A 23,873-nucleotide genomic window follows, 5' to 3' on the forward strand; every position below is an offset into this window, starting at 1 on the left:
TTGTTTATTATCATGGGGGTTTAAAGTATATTCTATTGGAAAAAAACTACTACTATTTCTAAGTTCTGTCTAATCATTGGCCTCTAAGAATTGTATCTTCTTTTTTTTTTTTTGAGATGTGGTCTTTGTATGCCGCTGAAGCTGGCAAGAGCATGTGACCCTCTGCCTTAGCCTCCTGACGTCTGAAATCACAGCTGTATACTTCCACAGCTAGCCTAATGTGATTGAGTGACTATCCTGGTGGAGTTTTGCTACTGTTTTTTGGTTTTTTGCTTGTTTGTGTAAGGGATCAAAGCCAGGTCCTCACACACGCTAGGCTTGTACTCTACCATTGAGCTCCATTGCCAGTACTTCTAAAAATTTCTTGTGGATTTCATCACAGAATTTGTTGCTCGAGTAAAAACAGTCAGTAGCTGTGATAATGCCTGTGCTGTGCCTGCCTACGGTTGAGGACAGGAATAAAGATGTGACCCTACTGCCACTACCAAAGAGCCCTACATCACTGCTAGCTCTGGAGGGTGAGTGGGTGCACCACCCACTTTTCAGGGAACGGAAGACCTCCCAAGTTTATAAACTTAGAAAAAACAAATTGAAAAAAAGATTCAAATGAAACTAACTAGGACCATGAAGACTGCACTGAATGAAGCAGAAAGCAGGAAAAAGGTAAGCATGTAAGAAACAGGCTAGAACCTGTCAATCTGTAAATGTCACTGTGGTTACTGTCTCACCACTCAACTCTGCCACAGCAATGTGACAACAGCCACACACAGCTGTAGATGACAAATATGGCTGAGTTCCTACTCATAAGACAGAAATGGGGCTGCACTCAGCCCAGTGTGTGACTTCCTGGTACAGAACACACACTCACACTCACACACACACACACACACACACACACACACACACACACACACACACACACGCAAGAGAGATGGCTCATGCTTAAGAGTGCTTGTCACTCTTGAAAAGGGCATGGGTTTGATCGCCAGCACTCACATGGTGACTCAAACCATCTGTAACTCCAGTTCCAGCAGGTCAGAAGCTGTTTTCTGACCAGGCATGTATATGCTATACACACATACATGCAGGAAAAACACTCATACACATTAAAAAGAAAATCAGTTGGTTATACGGCTCCGCAGGCAAAAGTGCCACAATACACCACATAAAATAATAAGTAAACCAATATAACAACAACAACAACAAAAAAAAATAACCCTTCATTTTTTTGTCTCAGGTAATTAAATAGAGGTGGAGGACAGGTGTCCTTCCCACACACATCCTTTGATAGGATTGGCTTCCAGTCCCCTCCACATTTGACAGGTCAGAGAGAGCAAGCCAAGGCAAACTTTCCGTAACACGCATCCCAGCAGCCCTTGCTCTTGGGTGGTCTTGTTTCCACCCCTCTTGGTTGCTAAGTCTCCTCGTGTACCTTCTCCACCAGGCCTTCTGAGGGCTCAGTCCAGCCTTCCTGTCTTCTCACTTCCTACCCTCTACTGTGTGGTGCATGACAGAGTGGCCTATCTGGGTGTGTAGCCAGAGAGTGGGTGTTCTGGGGCAGACTCATCCCCCATACCTGGCTAGGGCCTTTCCACTATTCCACAGCATAGTGAAAGCCCATCTGCATCCCTGACCCTTGAGAGTAGGAAGCACTGGATATAAACAGCTAAGTTGTCATGAGGTAGCCAAGAGTAGCTCACAAGCTCTCTTTGCTAGAGGATAAAACCCACTCTTTCTCAGAGACTCATAAAAAAGAAACTGTCATCAGGGCAGTGGCAGCGCACACCTTTAATCCCAGCACTCAGGAGGCAAAGGCAGGCCTGCGTCTCTGAGTTCAAGGCCAATCTAGTCTATAGATCACGTTCCAAGACAGCCAGTGCTACACAGAGAAATCCTGTCTCGAAAAACCAAAAAGAAAAAAGAAAAGAAACCATCAGATCATAATCCCAGAAAACACATGCAGGCGGATAAACCCACTGCTGATATGGCAAGGATGTACCAGCATGACACCTGTGACTGGGTGAAAACAAGGGGTAACTGTCGTTGATTTTTTTTTTTTTTTGGTTTTATGAGACAGGGTTTCTCTGTATTATTTTGGAGGCTGTCGGTCCAGCCCGGCCTCGAACTCACAGAGATCCGCCTGCCTCTGCCTCCCCAGTGCTGGGATTAAAGGCGTGCGCCACCACCGCCCGGCTGCTGTTGATGTTTTTAAAGGGTAAGTATCACTCGAGTTAAGGCAGCCAGTTCTAACATGAAGACCCAAACCAAGAGCTCGCACGCCCGCCTGCTCGTTCCAGCTAACAGGCTCGTCCTCCTCTCCTTAAAAGCTCCTGCTGACCACAACAGCAGGAGTGGATGCCTACAGCGCTCCAAGCTCTGCTTGCTGGGTCAATGAAGAAAAGGAGGCAATGCAGACAGGAGGAATTCTGCTATCCTGGGCTTCTTACAAGCTTGGTGTGTGTGTGTGTGTGTGTGTGTGTGTGTGTGTGGGTGCAAATAGTTTAAAGTCCAGAAGCACCAATGTTGCACCAGTTTTCAGTGTTCTCTATGGTAAGATTACAGTATTTTTTTTCACTCTGAAGACTCCGGAGTTAAAAAACAGTGTTCAAGGTTCAGGTTAGAGAATATAGATTTATCTAGAAAATAAAACTACAGAAAAAGGAAATGAGGGCTGGGGTGTGACCAATATAGCATGTGTGTGGTCTGAGTTTAACTCTCAGTACCAGGGAGGGAGAAAAAAAAAAAGAAGAGCCAAACTTTTGTCATAATATTAAATAGTCCAGTAAGAACATTACTTTTGAGCCTATACTCTGGCTGAATACAGTGTGCTTAATCCTTGCTGCTTCCGGTCTCTGCAGTAGAGAGGCTGGTGGACAGGGAAGTGCAGATCAGTGGTCTGCCCTGCCCTAGAGGACATATATTCAAAGTACATAGACTTTGGGGCTCCAAATAGACCCCAGTTCCACTGAGCCTGGAGAGTAGGTGTCAGCTCTCCAGGGAGATTTGAACTCCTGTTCCATGCCTCTAGAAACAAGTTAGATTACCTGACTATTTTTCACATTATAGCAGCCAGTCAACATGTTTAAAACAGAGGGGAGCTGGGTGATAATAGCTAGCTAGCAGTGGTCGTCAAGCCAGACAGATATGTGGGGAAATACTTCGGAAAGCCCTTTCTGAATTAACCAGGAAAGCATAGTTTCCTTCTAGCTTCTACTTAAGAAAAATAGTCGTGGACTGCTATAGAAAGACCGGCAAGCAAAGTGGATAGAATGCACAGTTCTGACAAGCAAATGGGCAAACCCCATCTACACGGAAAATCACCAAAGGAGACCAGTCAGGTGCTCTCTCGCTGGAGTTTCAGCCAGCACTGTGATGTTGAGCCAGACACCGCAAACATTTCCACTGACTCATCACTTGACTCATTCATGGTGACAAGGGGGAAAATGAGCCGAAAACCCACATAACAGCAGCATAAGGCAGGTATTTTGGTACTTTTCATGGTATATGAGCTGCAGACATCATGCTGGACCAAATAGACAGCAATCCAGGGAAGGTGTGAGGGGACTGCTTTTCGGTAGTTGACACCAATAGACCCTACTCTTGCAGGCCTTGGATTTCCTTCTAAACTACCATAGCACTCAGCTGTGCCGTAAGGGTCAGGGCCACTCAGAAGCACTAATGTGTCCAATGACAACAAGGTCTGAACATTCCAAACCTCAACTTCCGTGGGAGACATAGGCAGTCCAAGTCTGGGAGGAAGACAAGGTCCCAAGTCTAGGTGTGACCCTGGACAAAGTTCATGTAATTTCATGTTATATAAGTTATACCCAATTCTTGTTCCAAGAAACTAGTATGAAGACTGCATTACAAAATAATGATGATGATATACTAGGCTGAGAATGAAGCTCAGAAGTAGAGCATTTATTTACCTCGTATGTCTAAGAACCAAAGTTCAATCCTTATTGCCAAAAAGCTTATGTAATCCAAATTGGTGATCAGAATGGCAATTGTGTCAGAAGTCACAAGTGGTGGCAAAAGCCAGTGAAAAAGTTCCAGTCTTTCACTCCGCAGCTCTTTATGGAAACCCGCCATAGCTGAGGGTAGTTCGGTGGAACAGTCTACCTGAACTCACTAATAGGAGTGAAACGGATGGTATGTGCGGGAGTCAGTCCTCCCCCTCCTTTGGGACTTTCAGAGGTGAGTCCTCGGAGCACTTAGTCCCCAGTGCTGTGCAGCCCACAGGACTTCCCAACTCAGAACTAAGCCCTACCCCGACTGGCAATTTCCTCACCAAGAAAAAGGGTTCACCTTGTTTACTAACTGTAGTGGTTTGGATAGACATGACCCCCATGGGTCCATAGGGAGCGGCACTGTTAGGAGGTGTTGCTTTGGAACAGGCGTGGCCTTGTTGGAGAGGAGTGTGACTAAGGGATGGGCTTTGAGGTTCCAGATGCTCAAGTTAGTTTCTCTTCCTGCTTCCTATGGATCAAGATGTAGAACTCTCAACTGCCCCAGCACCATGTCAGCCTGCATGCCACCATGATGATAACAGACTAAACCTCTGAACTGCAAGTCATCCCCAGTTAAATGTTTTCCTTTGTAAGAGCTGCCATGGCCATGATGACATGATGTCTCTTCACAGCAATAGCAACCCTAAGACACTAACATTTGGGTGAATCTATGTTTAATTAAGTACAACTACATCTTAGAGTAACATCCCCTTTTAAAGTGTTGTTCTTAAACACACACATCAGTAAATTTGAAGAAAAGTCAAATCCTTCAGAAATAATCAGTTTTCAAAACTAATAAGTGGACTGGAGAGCTGGCTCATTAGAAGCACTAGCTGCTCTTCCAGAGGAACAGCACCGTGGTCAGGCAGTTCACAACCACCTGCAACCACAGCTCCAGGGATCCAACACCCTCTTCTGACCTCTACGGTCACCAGAATGCACGTGCAAAACCCTTCCTGTACCCCCACCCATATGTAAATAAAATAATGTTTAATGTAATAAGGATAAAAATAATTCGTCTCAGCAGTTAAGAGTACTTGCTGTTCTTAACTGAGTTCAGTTCCCAGAACCCATGTCAGAGGGTTCACAGCTGTCTGCTATTCCATATAGCATACATATACCCAGACATAAAGACACCCCACACAGTAAATAAATATAAAACTAAAGTATATACTACTAAAAGCTTGCATACTTGCTGTAAGTGATAATAATTGTTTTTCAAAAGCAACAGCACTATATCCAAGAGTTTCAGGAAATATGAGGCAGTGTTTTGGGTTGTTACGTGTCTGGGAAGGTACATTATGGTCAAAGTGGAAGGGATCAGATACGTAATTCATCCTGCAATGGTCAAACAGCACCACTGTACATTCTAATATTGACCACTGTTAAGAGACTCTAGTTACTACACCAAAAGTTGATGGATCAGTTGGTAAAGTCATGAGGACTTGAGTTCAGATCCCCAGAACCCATGTAAAAAGTGAAGCTGGTGGCACACGCTTGCAATCCTAGTACTAGTGAAGAGACAGGAGGAACCCTGGAGCTCCTTAACCAGCTAATCTAGTCAAGTTGGTGAACTCCAGGTTCAGTGAAAGACCCTAACTCAAAACAACAACAAAATCAAAACAAAACGAAAACAAGCAGAAAACCAAGGTAGGAAGCAATAGAGGAAGACACCCAATATTAACGTTTGCTCTCCATATGCACACACATATACTCATGAACATACAGCATGCACACACAAACGTCATTATCATGTTCATCTGTGTTCTTATTGCTTGAACATCAATTTGAGAAATCTTTTCACATTAGAAAGATTTTTGTAAAATTAACATTCCTCAAAACCAAAACTTAAACAACATGTCATCGCTTAGCTTAAGAACTAACAAAGAGGAACTAGAACCAGTTTTGGACTACAGGTACCTGAAGAGCTCTTACAGTTTTACTTAGATAAATCTAGGTAGCTGTGGGCATTCACCAGGTTTCCCCCAACAGAGTTGCCAAAAACCAAAGTAAGATGATAATAGGCAGTACTACTTGGAAATGAAGATACGGGCACTACAGTTTTACTTCCCGCCTTGACATTTTTCAACCTCTGACCCTTCTGCCTTGACCTTCCCAAGGTTGGAATTCAGGATGGGACTATGAAGCCCTGTTATATAGTGCATGGGATAAAACCCAGGCCTTCATGAATGCTAGGCAAGCATTCTACCAACAAAGCTATATACAGCCAAAGCACCAAAACTTCTATACCTAAAATGGTGGCACTTCTTTTACATTTTAACAGCAAAATGTAAACATACAATCAATAATTTATTTTTTTTTTAAAGAAAAGCAAAACAATGCTTAGGCTTGTACAATTCCACACTGTCAAGCATGGTAGCACACACCTTTAAAGCACTGCACTTGGAAGACACAGGAGGAGGATCTTCATGACTTTGGGACCTGCCTAGTAGACATAGCAGGCCAGCAAGGGCTATCCTGGCCTCAAAACAAACAGGCCAGCTGTGGAGGCGCATGCCTACAATCCCAACACTTAGAAGGCAGATGGATCTTTTGTGAGTTTAAGGGCAGCCTGGATTTCACAGCGAGTTCTAGACCAGGGCTACATGGTGAGACCCTGTTCCAAAACAAAAGCTATACACCGAGAGCTGTCAGGGCAGACTTAAAGGGTGGGCTGGAGGACAGTAAGCAAGCTTAAGGCACCAGAGAAGACCAAAATGGGCCTGGCATCCACTCCTATAGCCTACTGCTGTCAGCAGTCATGGTTCTGTGCTACCCTATGGCCGAGGACTTCAACATGGGCAAGCTAGGCACAGTTGCTGCTGGAGGCATCTCACCAAGCACACCAAATTCATATGGGACGTGACCTAAGAGGTGTGTGGCTTTGCTCCCATCAGCAGTGAGCTCTGATGCTGCTCAGTGTAGCCAAGGACCAAGCAGGTCGCAGAGTTCATCAAGAAAAGGACAGACACACATACATCCAGGGAGGGAGGGAGGAAGGGAGGGAGGGAGGGAGGGAGGGAGGGAGGGAGGGAGGGAGGGAGGGAGGGAGGGAGGGAGAGGAACTGAGCCAGAATCCTCGCCACCATGAGGAAGGCAGCTGCCAAGATACAAAGTCCCTGCCTTCCTCTGAGTAGTAAATAACCTCAGAAAACAACATGGAATGTACCTGAGACACATCCTGAAGCACTTATGGATGAAATATGTATCTGAGATTTCCTTTCAAGTACACTAAGGGCTAGGGGGAGCTCAGCAGCAGAGTACTTGCCCAACACACACAAGAACCTCCACCCCCAACACCACAGGGAAAATTGACAGAATAAAGCAAAGAAAAATCAAATCAAGTCAAATCGCAGAAAAGTGGGTTTAAAGTGGTAGGTAAGAATGCAGATAGAACAAGATTGGTCATGAACTAGCAACTGTTGAGGATGAATGACTAAACCCATGGAGTGTCACCATAGCTTCTTGTTATATTTCTTTGTAAATTTTAATAGACAAAATAGTAAAATAACTAAATGATTAAGTAAGTAAAGCTGAGTTCAGTTCCCACATCAACAGAGGAAGGCTCACAACTGCCTGTAACTCTGGCTCCAGAGGATCCAATGCCTTTGTCTGGCCTCTTCAAGTACCCACACACATGTGGGATGCAGTCACACAAACATACATGCATGTACGTTAAAAAAAGAAGAACAAATAGAAGTGGCTGGAAAGATGGCTCAGCAGTTAAGAGAACTTGCTATTCTTGCAGAGGACTTGGGTTCAGCTCCCAGAACCCACACAGTGGCTCACAACTGTAACTCTAGTCCCAAGGGATCCAATACCCTCTTCTGGCCTCCATGGACACCAGGCATGCATGTGGTAGACACATAAACATGCAGACAAAACTCTCATACACATAAAATAAACATATGTCCCAGTATTTAATTTCTCATGCCTGAATACAGGCACTATCAGGGCTAAGGTAGGTAGATTATAAATCTGCAGATAGCCTGGCTAGCTGGCCTGGGCAACTTAGAAAGGTACAGATCCACTACAGCACACAGAGCAATCTACACATACATGCATACACACACATACACACACTCACATACAATTCTCAGACACTGCTTAGAGAGCTAGGCAAGAATAATTTGCAGAGTGGACTTACGTAATTGCAACATTACTCCCATCTATAACAATATGCTTCAAATCTGCTCTCCCTGGTTCATTTTTTAATTCCAGCTTGTATGGTATTTTCAGGGTATCTCGAAATCTTTGAACCCCTGTAACTGAGGAATCGATATGATCAGAGGATCCTGCCAACCGTGTATCAGTAACTGAGGGTAACAGCTGGGGCTGGGGCAGTGGCATCGGTGGAGAAAGGGGGGGATAATTTGGCTTAGGCTGAGAGTTACAACAGCCAGAACGTTTCTCACAGGCAGGCTTCGTATTATTTGGAAGTGAGGGTTCCACTTGTTGAAAACCATTTTCAGGAAGAGTTGGGCTTCTCTGTTGGTGACCTGCGGGTCCCCTTGAAATAAAGCTGACTTCTTTAGGACTGGAAGAGGCAACAGAGGGTGAGAGGCCGTCGGTCTCAAGGTCGACATTACAACTGTAGTTCTGGGGTGAGCCCCACATCTCATGTTTCTGTCCTACTGGTACTGTTCTGAAAGAATTAATTCTGCAATTTGAGGTACACGGTTTAGAGTCTTTGAACGGTAACTGGGAGAATTTCTCCACCATATTTTGCTCTGTGTGACTCTGTGTTTTCTTTGGAGTAGAATCTGTAATGAGCTCATTTGTGCTGCTCCCAACACCCGCACTTCTGCTCTGAGCAGCATCTGGATGCGCAGTGCAAGGCTCTTGGAGCCTTTTGTTCTCTTTCTCAATTTCCTCCAAGAGCAGTAACGGTTCTGTAGAAGGGCCATACTCCCTAATGACCTTTTCAACAATCTCTTGGGAATAGCCCATGGTTTTAAAGAAGTTTACAAGGATATTGTATTCCATTTCTTCTGTAGTGTCTTTTCCATCAGGGCTCAGGTTTGGAGCGTTAGAAGCATCATCAGACAAGTCAATGATTTCATTTCCAGCCGATGCATTACCATCATGCACAAGCTCCCCCTCTGGAACATTCTCCAAGGAAAACTGCTTCTTGGTATGCCTTTCTTCTGCATCAGAAGACCTCCTCTTGTGACAAACTCTGTCCTTGGAAAGTGCATCTTCATCTGGACTTAGACCATTTACTGGGACAAAGAGCACATCTGCTGAGCTAGATAAGACTGCGTCCATTTGCTTTGTAAGCTCAGAAACGGGGGTCCGAGCTTTACTTCTGGAATCTTCCTGTAAAACTATTTCATCTCCAGCAATACTAGGTCCTGTGGCAGCATTCTGTGTCAACTCTGATGGCTGCACATCTCCAATTTTAATGACATCATCATCTCCTGTTTCAAACAGATTCTCTTCCCCCTGTGTGAGACTCAGTAGTTCTTTCTTTAAGGAAGTAGGCAAAATCAACAAATCCATTGTATAATTGTCTGCATGAGCTTCAACAAACTGTCTGAATTCCCTCTTGATTTCCGACTCTTTCTGACTACTGGGCAGATTCTCATTATTCTCAAAGAGCTTCACAAACTGCTGAATATGACTCCTGGCCATGACCACAGCCTCAGCGCTTCCTCTGATGCCAAGAAGTCCCGTGTCTAAAATGCAGAGGTCAGCACAAGTATCCTGAATTAGGCTCTTTAAAAATAGGCTCTGTGCCCCAACAAAAATGCAGTGCATGGCCTTGGGGTAGCATTCTCTTTCTTCCAGTTCAGGCTCACAGAGCCCTTTGATATATTCCTGTAAAGAGAAGACAAAATCAGACCAATTTACCAGATTCCTTAGTAACATGAACCTATGATAGCCAGGCTGATTTTTTTTTAAGTCATTAAACATATTTATAATTTGGAGTAAAATTCCTTGGCTTCAATAAAAATAAAAAAAATTACATTTTTGAACTTGTGTGTGTGTGGGGCTGTTTGTTTTACTCTAACTATGTAATCATCTTTAGAGGAACTGAAACTTTGTATAATCTACAGAGTGATTAGAACCTTTTCACTGTGTCTTCCACTGTGATCTTAGGGGCTTGCCTAGCTACACAGCGGATAATCCCAATGCTAGATTCATTTACATCTAAAGAGCATCTGTTTGCTACCCAGTCCTTTATCACAATGGGGACATATTCCCGAGATGAGATAATCATATCAGAGAGTTACAAGAGAACAAAGGCTTCAGCACCTTGGCCTTTGGTTTGCAGATTCAACAAAAATGATCACCCTGCTTCCGGGTTCTTGAAGACACTTAGAAACAATAAGATTCAAGTATAATTAGAGAATACTAATAGCACTTCTATTGGCTGCTACTGAAGAAGGCTTTACTAATGCTAAAAAAGGGAACTAGTGAGATGGATCAGCAGTGAAAGGACTTGCTGCCAAGCGGGATGATGACCACACACACACACACACACACACACACACACACACACACACAGTGAAACATATTTGTTAATATACCTACCAGCTTTAGCTCTGGAATGTGTTGGTCTCAAATTGCAGAAATACTACTTGTTCAAGTTACCCAAGCAAAGCCCAGGTTCTTCAACAGCAGAAGTAAGAATAGAGCAGTCACAGAGGGTTAGGGGATTTAAATGTCCTTACGGGGTACCTGAGCACATGGTGAGACTGTTACTCAATGATGACTAACTTCTGCATAGACATTTGTGAAGGGAGATCTGATCTATACTTTCAACAGAGATTAGAAAAGCATCGCCAAAAGTAGTGCTATTCAGAAGCTCGGCCTGTGCAGAACTAGTGAGTTTGTCCAGCTTGAGCTTAAAATTCACTTGCTGTTGATGGCCACACTCCTTCAGCTAGAATCCACATTCAGATACATATACTTCTGTGCATTTATAATTTAGAATCACAAAAATCAGAGTAGATGAAATGGTAGGAACAAGGACAGCCCCATACAAATAGTAGGATACAAACCCAGGTTTTTCACTGCTCCTATGGGTCTTGACTGTTCTGGGGTTTGTAGTCTTGAGGGTGAGGCACAGGAGTCTTGTCTTTTTAATAAGCATAATTTTCTACTTTGTTGACATGACAATTTAGATAAGACAAATAACTGATTGTCTTACCTTCCTGAATGTGTTAGCAGTGTTAAATACTGATGCCAGCAGCCTTAGAGGTCCAAGTGGGATCTGGGGGTATGACTTAGCTGGTAGAATGCTTGCCTAGCACGCACCAGGCAGGGCCTGAGTTCAAACTTGTTGCCATATAAATGAGACACAGTGGTGCATATCTATAATTCTAGTACTTTGGAGGTTGGGACAAGAAACCCAGTTCAAAGTCATGCTCAGCTACATAGGGTAAAGGCCAGCCTCGGCTACATGAAACCATAACACAAACATTTCCCTCTCCAATTACTACAGATTGTTTGAACTTATGCTGTGTTTACATATGGCTTTAAAACTATTTCTGTAGAGGCTGGGAGATGGTTCAATAGTGAAGAACACTCCCTGTCCTTCTAGAAGACCCAAGTTTGGTTCACAGTACTCATGTCAGGCAGCCTGTCATTCCAATTCCAGAGCAAGCGACATCTTCTGACATCTGCACATACATTTGCATATGCCCACCTCCCTTCCACATATACATAGATCAAAAAATAAGTTCTTTAAAAAGAGAAAATATTTTTACAAGGCATTGTATCTTGAGCTAACAGTTTCACAAGAACTAAATTTTAATGGTAGTATACAGATTGTACTCCATCTATTTTTCCCTTAATGTGTGGTGGTACCCTAAGAAATCTGCAAAGCACATGAGCCCACAGATCTAGAATAGTTCATCAGATGGTTTTTATAGCACCATCATCTCATGTCAGTGTTTACAATTATTCCATTACCACAAAGACTACCTTCATCTGTTAATGGTCACATCTACCACTTCTGCCTTCAGTCTCCTGGGAGTCCCTTACTTGTTTTCCAATTTATACTTTTGTGACATTATTAATGCTAGGAAAATGGAACTATACGTTATATGACCTTTGACATTTTAGCACATATAAAGTGATGGTCCACAGCTCCGAGCCCAGGTCTCGTTTCGTCCACCATCACCTTTCTTACTGTAGCCCTCTGCCTCCCGCTGGTCCATCCGTCCATCCTCCCTCTACCCGGCTCCCTCAGGTCCCTTACTCTCCTCTCTTAACCCACAGCCCTAGGACTTTTCTACTTTCATATCTTTTTTTTTTTTTTTCCCCCAAGACAGGGTTTCTCTGTAGCTTTGGAGCCTGTCCTGGAACTCACTCTGTAGACCAGGCTGGTCTTGAACTCACAGAGATCCACCTGCCTCTGCCTCCTGAGTGCTGGGATTAAAGGCGTGCGCCACTATTGCCTAGCTTACTTTCACATCTTAAGATCGAATAAAACTCTGTTGGGTAGATGTATCACTTTTCCTCTATCCATTCATCTGTTGATGGGCATCTAGGCTGGTTCCATAACCGAGTTATTGTGAATGGTGCTCCAATAAGCATGAATGTAAGTGTAGTAGTGACGCCGATTGTTTTCACTCAGCATGATGCTCTTAAAACTTAAGACGCTGCTGCCGGAAGTGGTGGCTCATACTACACACCGTAAAGAAGGGACACCAAAGCAAGACTGGCGTAAGTTTGAGGTCAGCCTTGGCTATAGGGTGAGACCTGTCTCAAACAAAACAAAACAAAACACCATAAAGACCACATGGTGGCCTACAGCCACCACCAAAAAGCCACGTTACTGGTAGGTCTTTATAGAACGCTCCACCCAACAGTCAAAATATGTTCGTCTCAAGAACCCACAGAACGACCAAGATAAACCTTATGCTGACCATGAAACAAATCTCAACAAATTTAAAGAACTGAAATTATGTAGAATGATCTGACCACAAAATAATCAAATAAATCAGTTACAGATGAGAAAAATTTCCAAATGACTGGAAGTTAGCACACTTCTAAGTAACTCACAGGTCAGGGGAATTCTCCTGTTTCTGTTCCTTTCCTTGGAAGGGTACGCATCTTCCCGACCTGAGCTCTTTCCTACAGTGCCGGGATGAGCCCAGGGCCTTAGTCATGCTACGTAAGTGTTCTGCTGCTGAGATGCGCCACAGCTCCTCTAGGGAATTTCTCTTAGGAATACACTGAAAATAATATGAAATATCAAGCACAACTGAAGCAGCACTGATGTTTATTTTTATTGGCTTTTCCAACAGTTTCAACACAGCCTCAACTGACCTAGAAATCACTATGTGGATCACACCAAGTGAGCCTTGAACTCTGTGTCTCCCCTATGCTGGGATTATGGGCATAGACAGCCATGCCTCGATTAAAAAGGAAATGTATAAGACATAAATGCACATATTAGAAAACAATAAAAAATGGGTATGGCAACTCACACCTGTAACCCACCTTAACCCCAGCATTTAGGAGGTAGAGGTGGAGATGGGAGGTAGAGGTGGAGGACAGATGGGGTATAGCATGAACCCTGTCTGCCTCCTCAGTGTAGCATTGTAGATGGTCTCCATGCCTGCCCTCATGGGTCCCAAACTTATGTAACTAGTGCTCTATCCACTGAGCCATCTTCCCATCCCCCGCGTGTATAAAGGCTCTTGTTTTTCCTACGCTGGGAATCGAAGCGTGAGACTTGTATGCGTTAGACACGTGCTTGTCCACTGAGCTACATTCCCAGACAGGTTCGTTTATTCTTGGATCCTTTCTTTTCCCACTTCTTACAATAGCAGCTGCCTCACATTCTAAGCACATACATTAAAAAGGCAGCATATGATGCATACTTTTTGTTCTTAGCAATCAAACTCGAGTTGAAGAACTCAGGAAGAACAGGTGTGGTAGTATAATCCTAGTCTATAATCCCAGCACTAAAGAGGCTGAAACAGAAGTCTGAGTTTAAGGTCACTGGTCTAGGCTACACCATGACACTTTGCATAACAAAACATCACAAAGGAAGAAAGTAGCCAATTGCATTTACTCAGGCATTCACTACTTTCGTGTAAACTTCAGCAATTTAGAACTTCAGGAACTTTTTAAAAAGTTATTTTTTGTCATTTTTAATTATGGGGTGGGGAGGATGTACACCTGAGTGTATCTACAGAGGTCAGGGGTATCTGATCCCCTGGAGCTGGAGTAACAGGTGTTTGAGCCATCTGACAGGTGCTGGCAATTGGACTCAGGCACTTGGGTCCATACACACTCTTAACCCATGTCTCCAGCCCAGCAATTCTTATGCAGGTGACTGTTAGCAATGGTTTCCCTTTACTTTTTCTTTAACTAAGAATGCTCTATTTTACTCTTAAATGATAATTTCCTTTGATAGGGATTTCTCCATAAAGGATCTTGCTGCACATGATGGCACCAGTTTTAATTCTAACACCCATGAGACAGAGACAGGAGCTCTCCGTGAGTTCCAGGCCAGCCAGGGTTACACATGGAGACAGCTTTGAAGAATAGGAAGCTTGACTTGCTGGTACACAGTTGCCGATTTCAGCAACAAACTCATAAAACACTCATTTCTCCATCAGAAGATTAACTGAGGAGGACATACTATTTTTTATTCTTTGTGACCAGGATCCACAACCCAAGCTTGAAAAGGGACTAACCCTGTGTGTCTGCTTTGTGAGACAGGTCCCCTGTGATATGGTTGCCCTTGAACCAACTCCTGATCCCTCAGTGTTCACATTCCAAATGCAGTTATTAAAGTTTGTGTCCCTATAGCTAGTTCTATATACTGCTTTTTACAAATGTTTGGGGCTGGAGAGATGTGTTAGAGGTTAAGAGCACTGGCTCCTCTGCCAGTGGGCCCACGTCTAATTCCCAGCACCTACCCGGTGGCTCACAACACTCTGCAACCCTAGTTCCAGGGAAACCGATCCCCTCTTCTGGCCTTCAAGGGCGCTGTATGTGTGTGCTGCACAGATACACATGCAGGCAAAATATTCAAATATGCAAAGGGGGGACAAACCTCAAAGAAATAAATAAAACAGGGAAATGTCATTTTGTCAAAATGTAGACAAAAATCATTTAAAAAATAATTTATTTAAATTTATTTATTTGCATTAGTGTGAAAGTGTCAGAGTCATTTCTCCAACCGGCAAAAACATTCTAAGAGGTCTATTTTCATTGACACATAACCAATGCATATTATTTATATATACAAGAATTATTCAACTTTCTTCAAATTAAGTAATTGTACGATGCTTTGACAAAGAAAATCTAAGTGTCCTCTCCTCCAGGAGTAGTCTGGATGGTACAAGCTCTCATCCATACAGAGAACTGAATATTTTATGGTTTTGTTTTTTTGTTTTGTTTTGGTTTTTCAAGACAGGGTTTCACTGTATTGTTTTGGAGGCTGTCCTGGAACTTGCTCTGTAGATCAGGCTGGCCTCGAACTCACAGAGATTTGCCTGCCTCTGCCTCCCAAGTGCTGGGATAAACAACGTGTGCCACCAATGCCCAGCTACTTTATGTCTTTTTGTTGTTGTTGTTGTTTTGTTTTGTTTTACGAGACAGGGTTTCTCTGTATTATTTTGGAGGCTGTCGGTCCAGCCCGGCCTCGAACTCACAGAGATCTGCCTGCCTCTGCCTCCCGAGTGCTGGGATTAAAGGCATGCGCCACCAACGCCCGGCTCTACTTTATGTCTCAATGAAGATTAAGATCCAGCACGAGTGTCCCTGTCTATGGCCACACCAGTTATTTTAAGTGGACTGCCTAATTTAATACTGTATGTAGGGGGAACAGAAAGCAACTTTATGTTGAGGATATGGAAAAAGAACCTTGACTTCTAAAACATTAACTACTTATTTAGCAACCAATATGAAATTCCTACATTGGTTTCATTTGCTCATTCTATTAATTGATTAATTTAGTATGTGTGTGTCATTTTTCCTTCTGGCCCTAGGAATTGAACCTAGGGCCTTGTACATCACAGGCTAGTATTCTACTGCCGCGCTACTTCCCAGACCCTTTGTTCATTTTATAAAATGCAGATTTTAGTCCTGGCAAGATGACTCAGCAGGTAAATGTGCTTGCTGCCAAAGTCTGATGACCAGAATTTGGTCCCTGGGACCTACATGATGGAAAGAGAGTACAAACTCCTTCAGGATGTGAGGCTGAGGCAGGAGGATAGCTAGTAACAGAGCTACATAGTGAGTCCAGTCAGCCTAGAGATCTTGGTTCCAAGAGTAGTGTGAGATGCTGAACCTAAGTCCTAAGAATGCTGGCACGTTTGACAAGTAACACATCTGTCTTGAGTTGTGGCTCCAATGCCCTACGGTTTGGAATGTTCATGCAACAGGATTGCCCCAAGTTTAATGCTTCAATGCGGTCTGAGAGTAAGACCTGGCCTCAATACACAAAATAAATAAATAAACAAACAAGGAAGAGGAGGAGGAAGGCTGGACAGATGGCTCAGCATGTACTGTGAGAACCCATGTTGAGTGATTCAAAACCACTACCTATAATTACAGCTCCAGGTCACCCAATGCCAGGGTTAAAGGCAAACAGCTAACATGCTCAGTCTTTCCTAATTATTTAAAATTTCATATACTTTATTCACATAAATCAAAGTATTACAAATTTGGTACAAGAAGAATTTATAAACAAGCTTTATACTTTCATTTCTAACACAATTTTAAAAACTAGAATAGAAAGAAACATGAAGTTGGCAGGCATAATGATGCACGCCTTTAGTCCCAGTGCTTGGGTGTTAGAAGCGGAAGGATTCTGTGAATTCAGGGCCAGGCTGGTCTACATAGTGAGTTTCAGTCCAGCTAGAGCTACACAGTGAGAGGCTGTCTCAACAAACAAAAATGAAGTAAAACAAAGCTAAAGACAGGGTCTTCTAGAGGTAGATTCCCTCACCATGATCACACGCTCCAGAAAAAGGGGACTTGGAGGAACATGCAGGAAAGGTCCAGACTGTATTAAGTGTAATTCTACTAGAAGCGTAGCAGAACCTGGTCTATGCATGCACTTGTTCATCCAGTCACTCACACGCTACTACAGCATCTAGCATATGCCAGGAACTAACAATGCAGAAGGTGGTACCCATTTGTTTTCCAATGACAGAAAGCAAGAAAGGCTATGGATTTGGGAGGATCTGGGAGGACTTGGGGAAGGAAAACAGTAATCAGAATATATTGTACAAAACTTTATTTTCAACTAAAAAAGAAAAAAGAACTTTCTTTGTCTTAACCTTATTACAGTTAAGTGACTTTGTGTGTTCGCAATATCATGCAACCAAGAGAAAATGTAAAACTGACCTAGATGTTGAGATCAGTGAATAACAATGATTTATTTTCCTCCCTCCTTCCCCTTTCTACTGATGCACAAGGGGTTAAATCCAAGGTCTCATGCATGTTAGGCAGGTGTTACTATCACTGAGCTAACATCCCTCCTTTTGAGACAAGGTCTTCTTGATTGGGCTGACCTGGAACTTGCAATCCTTCTGCCTCTGTCTCTGGAATGTTGGGATCAAGCATGTACCACCACATCTGCATTCAGTCTCTTCCCACAAGCCCAGAGAAGTTTCCCCAGCAACTTGTGCTATTCCAAAAGTAGCTCAAACTAGAAGAGGGTAAAGCAGCTACGAGCAGGCCAGCACCTGGGGAAGCTTCCTACAGCACTGTTCACCATTACAACCTCCTCTTGGAAGCACACAGCCAGGGGGCTCTGGCGACCAATAGAGAAGGGTACAGCCTGCGAAGCACGTGAAACTGATGATCAAGCAACCCAAAAGCAACCACCAGTGTGTAGAACTGAGTAGCTCTGCTAGCTACCAGAAGCATCACCACACGGACGAACAGATGCCCAAGTCATCGCTGAGGCAGGAGACACTATGAAGGCAAGGAAGCTCTAAGCTGTCCGGGCTGGGCATTGTGGCAAACACCTGTCATCCAGTACTTCAAGTCTCCTTGGGCTACATGACACCCTGTCTCAAAAACAAAACAAGAAGAGAAGAAAATGTTCTATATTATCATAGGAAAATAAGAAAGACTTCTACTTTTAGGCACTAACATGCATCCAAAATCATATACACGAATTAAAAATAACCTGTAGCCTGAGAAAACACAAATTCCTCAGCACCAATAATCTACAAAGTTCCAACAAGTCTACATTATGTCTCCATCTCTTGTCTATATTAATAATAGACAAGTTAGGAATGCATTCTGTCACTTTTCCTATTCACTTTCTTTCCACCATCTCTCTCCACTGTCTACCAAACACTTCTAGAGAAACAATAACAACAAAGCCATACTCAGAAACTACTCATGACAGGTTCCTGTGTTAAAAAAAAAATCTGTCAATCTCTGTAATTTGACAACCTCTAGAACCTTTCCAAGGCAATGCATCTTTCATTCTTACTATCCCCCAAGTGTTTTCAAGACCCCAATTATTTTTACTGTCACCTTCTTTGCTCTTAGTGGAAAGTGTACAATGATATCAATGTGTGAACAACCCCTTATCTGCTCGTCTGTGTCCCAGCTACTTGATAGCCTGAGGTCTGAGCACTGTCTTCAAGACCATCCGGACAACTCACCAAGACCCATCTCAAAAAAAGAAAAATAGTAACACCAGGTTTGGTGGCTTTTATATATAATCACAGCTTAGAAGAACAGCCATGATTCTGACACTAGCCTGGGCTACAGAATAAAATCTTGTCTCAAAAAAACAAAATAATAAATATTAAAAAACTAAGCAAAACAAAAAAAGACTTGTCTCCAGTTTCAAAGTCATGCCCTTATGTGCCACGTTTCCCCAGGCACCAGACTCTTATCAAAAACAGGAAAGAGAGAGGTATGTATGTGGTGGAGCTTACCTTTAATTCTAACACTCGGGAGGCAGAGGCAGGCCGTTCTCTATGCTATGAGGCCAGCCTGGTCTACACAGTGAGTTTCAGGACAGCCGTGGCCACATAGACTATCTCAAAACAAGTGTGTGTGTGTGTGTGTGTGTGTGTGTGTGTGTGTGTGTGTGTGTGTGTGAGTGTGCGCGCGCGCATGCGTGCTTGTGTGTGCAGACTTCTATGTAAGTTCACAATGAGTGTACTGGTGTCTACGGAGGCGAGAAATGGGCACTAGATCCCCACAGGGAATCCGTATGAAGTTACAGGTAGCTGTGAGTCACCTAACTTGGAAGCTTGAAACCAGACTCAGGCCCTCTGAAAGGACAGGAAGTGCTCTTAACCTCTGAGATTCTCTCCAGCCTACACCAGATCCTCTTTTCACCTCCTGTCACAGTGTCTATACACATGCCTAGGGTTCCCAGTCCTACCAAATGGTTTCCTTCAGCTTTGCTACCACGTGTGAATGGTTCTTATCTTGGTCCTCCTTCTGCCTTCACAGTGTATGAAAACAGTAGCTTGTACACCCATTTTAGAGTCAACCCCTTGAAAGCTGGATTCCTATTCACACGGAATCTCTTGAATGCAGACAGCGACAACTGCACCAAAGTGTTCAATTTGGGCTACAGAACATGACCCTCGCAAGCAAGCAATCCGTCTCTGGTAAGAACTTTCCTCTTCACACATGCTATGAATGCATAAAGCCTGACATGGGTGCAAGCATCTTAAGTCATTGCTACAAAGGCTCTCCACTAACCCTGATTGGTTTTTCCTTCACTTTCCCAGCGAACAAGAAATGATCAAATCACTAGTCATGCTCTGGGCTTTAGTCAGAGCCTGGCTCTGGGATCTGCATGGCAAACAGGTATTATTTTCAATAAACCAGGTACATTCCCGCAAATCGGAAGTCATTTAACCCATACATATGCCTCTTTCTGATTCAAACTGTGGAAATACAACTGGTCTTGCTGCCCCACTAGAACCTTACCGCTGCCAGAAAGTTCACCCAGCAAAGCCTCTCTGGCCTCTCAGGACTGGAGTGCTGTTCCTCATACAGGAGTGTCGGGTTTGTCCAGGGTACCACTGAGTGTCTCTTGTCCTGACTATGTCCCAAATCCTTTCCTATAATTTCCTATTGCCCTCAAAGGAGGGTAGTTCCCAAAATTATCTCCAGGTAGCTCCTCTCAATTACATTCCCAGCCTCCCCAAGTGCCAATCCTAACTTTCATTGTCTTGGTAATAAACTCAAACTTCTGCCTCTAGCCTCAACACTGTTCGGTCACAAGACTACTTACCCCCTGGCATTTCCATCAGGATATTATACTCCAAAAATGCCTCAATTTGGTCTGAGTTGGAGCTGATAGCTCTCCTCCAACCCATCTTTGATCCCAGTTCTCTTTTAATGAACAGTGGCTTAGAGTCAATGTACACACTGTAATCAACCACAAATCCAACTTTTTTCTACCCATCAATTTTATTAGGCCCTTGATACAATAACTTGTCTACCCCTTGTTACAATGTAAGAAGTGTTTCTAAATGCACACTCTAGAAAGCTTCCTAATGGGCAGGACTGTTGTGGGATATTTATATACTGTGTGAAGATGTATTGATGGGATTGCTTTAATAAAAGCTGAACAGCCAATAGCTATGCTGGAGGTATAGGAGGGATTTCTGGGGAGAAAAAGGAAAAGGAATCTAGGCATGCAGGAAATGCCAGGAAACATGGAGAGGAAACAGGAAGTACATGATGGAAGAGAAGTAATGCCATATGGCAGGATGGGGATTAATAGAAATGGGTTAATTTAAATTATAAGAACTAGTTAAGAACAAACCTAAGCTATACACTGAGCTTTCATAATTAATAAGTCTTTGTGTCATTATTTGTGAGCTGGTGGCCCAGGAAAGTCCAACTACACAGGACTAATGTTCAAGCTCCGAGGGGTCTTGTTCAAAACCTCTGGTTTGCATTAGCATGGCCACTTATTTTTGTTACAAACTTTAACCTTTCCTTCCTCTACCCTTGTCCAAAAAACATCATCTGAGGAAACGGGGAGTATGTATATTAACCTCTGCTTTATATATACAGGAGTGCCTTATTAAGTTGTAATGTTTATCACAAGTCTAGTAGACAGCACATTTTTAGGGGGTGGGGAATGCCCTTAGCCATTAAATTCAGTGATTCTCAAACAGGCATAATTCTCCAGGCATCCAGCAACATTGGGAGATATACCTGGCTGTTACAGCTTGAGGAGATGCTCCCGGCAGCTCTGGCATCTTGAGGGTCAATCATCCTACAGACCTAGTACGCTCCTCGCCTACACACCCAAATTATATGACCCAAATGCATCACTGCTCAGAAACCCTGAACAAATCAATTAATGTCTAACTAATAGTTATAGGTGGTGGTGGTTTGGAAACATGAACCAACATCTTGCAACAATGATGTGGCAAAACATTAAGAAAGAGTGGCTGGGGGCTGGAGAGATGGCTCAGTGGTTAAGAGCACTGTTTTTCCAGAGGTCCTGAGTTTAATTCCCGGCAACCACATGGTGGCTTACAACCACCTTGAATGAGATCTGGTGCCCTCTGCTGGCCTGCAAGCAGAAAACTATACACATTAAATAAATAGAATATTAAAAAAAGAAAGAGTGACTAAAATGACAAAAAGGTATGTGTGTGCGTGCTCCATTTCAACAGCATAAAACTGAGTATAGTAGTGCATGCCTATGATCCCAACACCTGGGACTGGGGAAAGAAGACTGGAAATTCAATGTCATCGTTGACTATGCCATGGTGGCAAGCTTTAGGCTTGGCTTTCATAACCCACCCGGAGAGTGGACAGAGCCAGTCAAGAGAGCACACACAGAGGATTGGATGTAGCTTAACAATCTAAAGCTTGCTTTCTTTCTTTCTTTTTCTTTTCTTTCTTTCTTTTTTTTTTCTTTCTTTCTTTCTTTTTTTTTTTTTTTTTTTTTTTTTTTTTTTGAGACAGGGTTTCTCTGTAGCTTTGGAGCCTATCCTGGCACTCGCTTTGTAGACCAGGCTGGCCTCTAACTCTGCGTCCAGAATGCTAGGATTAAAAGCGTGCACCACCACTGACTGGCAACAGTCTAAAGTTTGCTCATGTTGTCAAAAAGCCTAAAAGATATGCAGTAAAAGAGGTGCAGACACAAAATCCTCTAAATAGGTTCTAGTGTTTCATAATGTGTGTAGACTTAAGAAAGAAAAAGAGTATGAACAGTCATTAAAAACTAAATAGATTAAAAAATAAAGTCTTTAAAAAGATAGTAAAAGTAAGAGGAAAAGAAAAGAGCCATGTAAAGATGGAAAACACCAGGAGTCTGGATCCTGTGTACTATTGTGTTGATTTTAAATTTTATGATTGCTAAAAAGCAAAGGACAGCTGCTAAGAGACCTGGAATTTAAAAAGGGACTATGGAAATAAGCCAGTCTAGGTATTTTTTAAATGCCTTAAATTTAAAAAGTCAAAAACTGTATTTGTCAAATGAAAATAAAAAATGCTTTGGAGAAGTGGTTTTACTTGTTTCCACAGGAGAAAAGAGGGTGTGGATTTGTTCCAGGTTGGTATGGATCTGGTCTGATCAAGGGAGACCTCCTAAAAATTGACAGGTGATATCTATCAACAAAGGTTATAACTTGTCTTCCAGGACTTTTTATCTCAAATTTTCTCTCTGGGAACCCTAAAGATGCCTTCACCCACATTCAACAGGAAGCAGTTTGGAGAATACTATACCCACATTTCAATAAATGGTTTGGGAGGCTTTGGTTATTTTGTGAATTATAGATGTTTGTTATAATTTAGGGGAATATAGGATTTTAAAAAACATTAATCTCAGATATTTTACGTTGGCATGGATTTGGTACATGGATACTAATTCAAAGTCAATTTTGTTACAATGTATATATGTTTTTACTCTTGTTTAAAGGACTTTTGTACATTGATACAAATATAGGGTCGTTTTTTTGTTACAGCACATTGTATATATGCTTCTACTTGTTTAAAGGATTTTTGTATATTGATATCAATTTAAGGTTATTTTTGTCATAACATATTGTGTATAAGTTTCTGCTCTTTAAGGTATTGGACCTAGGCAGTTCAATTTTTAAAAAGTAAGGTAAAATTCTAGTTCTTAAAAGCTATTATTACAAACTATTTTGGATTAAAAAAAACCAACAGGTCAGTAGTTAGTCATCTATAACAAGTTTGTAGATATGCTAGGTATGTTTTCCAGATCATAGAGATATATTTTAGGTAGACAGATGGGCTTCAAACTTTTCAAAGACCTAAAATGTTTTGTTAATTTAGGGCTTTTTGTGACAATGAGACAAATCTGCTCCTGGCAGTACAGATTTACTACAGAGATGATGGGCACTGAAGAAATTCCTAATGGAGTGTGTTTTCATTTGTGGCAAGGTTAACCACAGGGCAGAAAAACTGTTGCCTGTGACTGATGACAACGTGCTGTACAGACATTCTGCAGGATACACAGGAAAAAGACTGTTAAACTTTGTCAAAACAAGGCAAGACAGTCCTTCAAAATTTCTACTTCAAAAAAAGAAACTGCCACCGGGCGTTGGTGGCGCATGCCTTTAATCCCAGCACTCGGGAGGCAGAGGCAGGTGGATCTCTGTGAGTTCAAGGCCAGCCTGGTCTACAGAGTGAGTTCCAGTACAGCCTCCAAAACCACAGAGAAACCCTGTCTCAAAAAAAAAAAAAAAAAAAAAAAAAGAAACTGCCAGACATTCTACAGGATACAAAAGAAAGTGACAGTGACTGACAAACTACCAATATAGATGGGACAGTCCTTCAAATTTCCTGCTTCATCAAAAAGTGTTCCAAACACTATGAGCCTTGGGCTGAAGATGGATGCCCCAATGTTGCAAAGGAACTTTGGGTGACTGTACAGGCATTCAGATGTCTCTGTCATTTCTAGAGTTA

The 23,873-nt window shown here is 42.7% G+C and overlaps 1 protein-coding gene across 1 annotated transcript in view; it reads right to left on the reverse strand.

Annotated features, from left to right (window-relative positions):
* N4bp1 (NEDD4 binding protein 1) overlaps positions 1-23,873 on the reverse strand; it is a 38,085-nt gene that overhangs the window by 7,665 nt on the left and 6,547 nt on the right. The window contains exon 2 of the mRNA XM_040735280.1: positions 8,158-9,830. Coding sequence (XP_040591214.1) covers positions 8,158-9,830 — 1,673 coding nt within the window. The remainder of the gene's footprint in view (positions 1-8,157; positions 9,831-23,873) is intronic.

This window comes from Mesocricetus auratus, unplaced genomic scaffold (assembly GCF_017639785.1).
Source record: "Mesocricetus auratus isolate SY011 unplaced genomic scaffold, BCM_Maur_2.0 Super-Scaffold_100045, whole genome shotgun sequence".
NCBI lineage: Eukaryota > Metazoa > Chordata > Mammalia > Rodentia > Cricetidae > Mesocricetus > Mesocricetus auratus.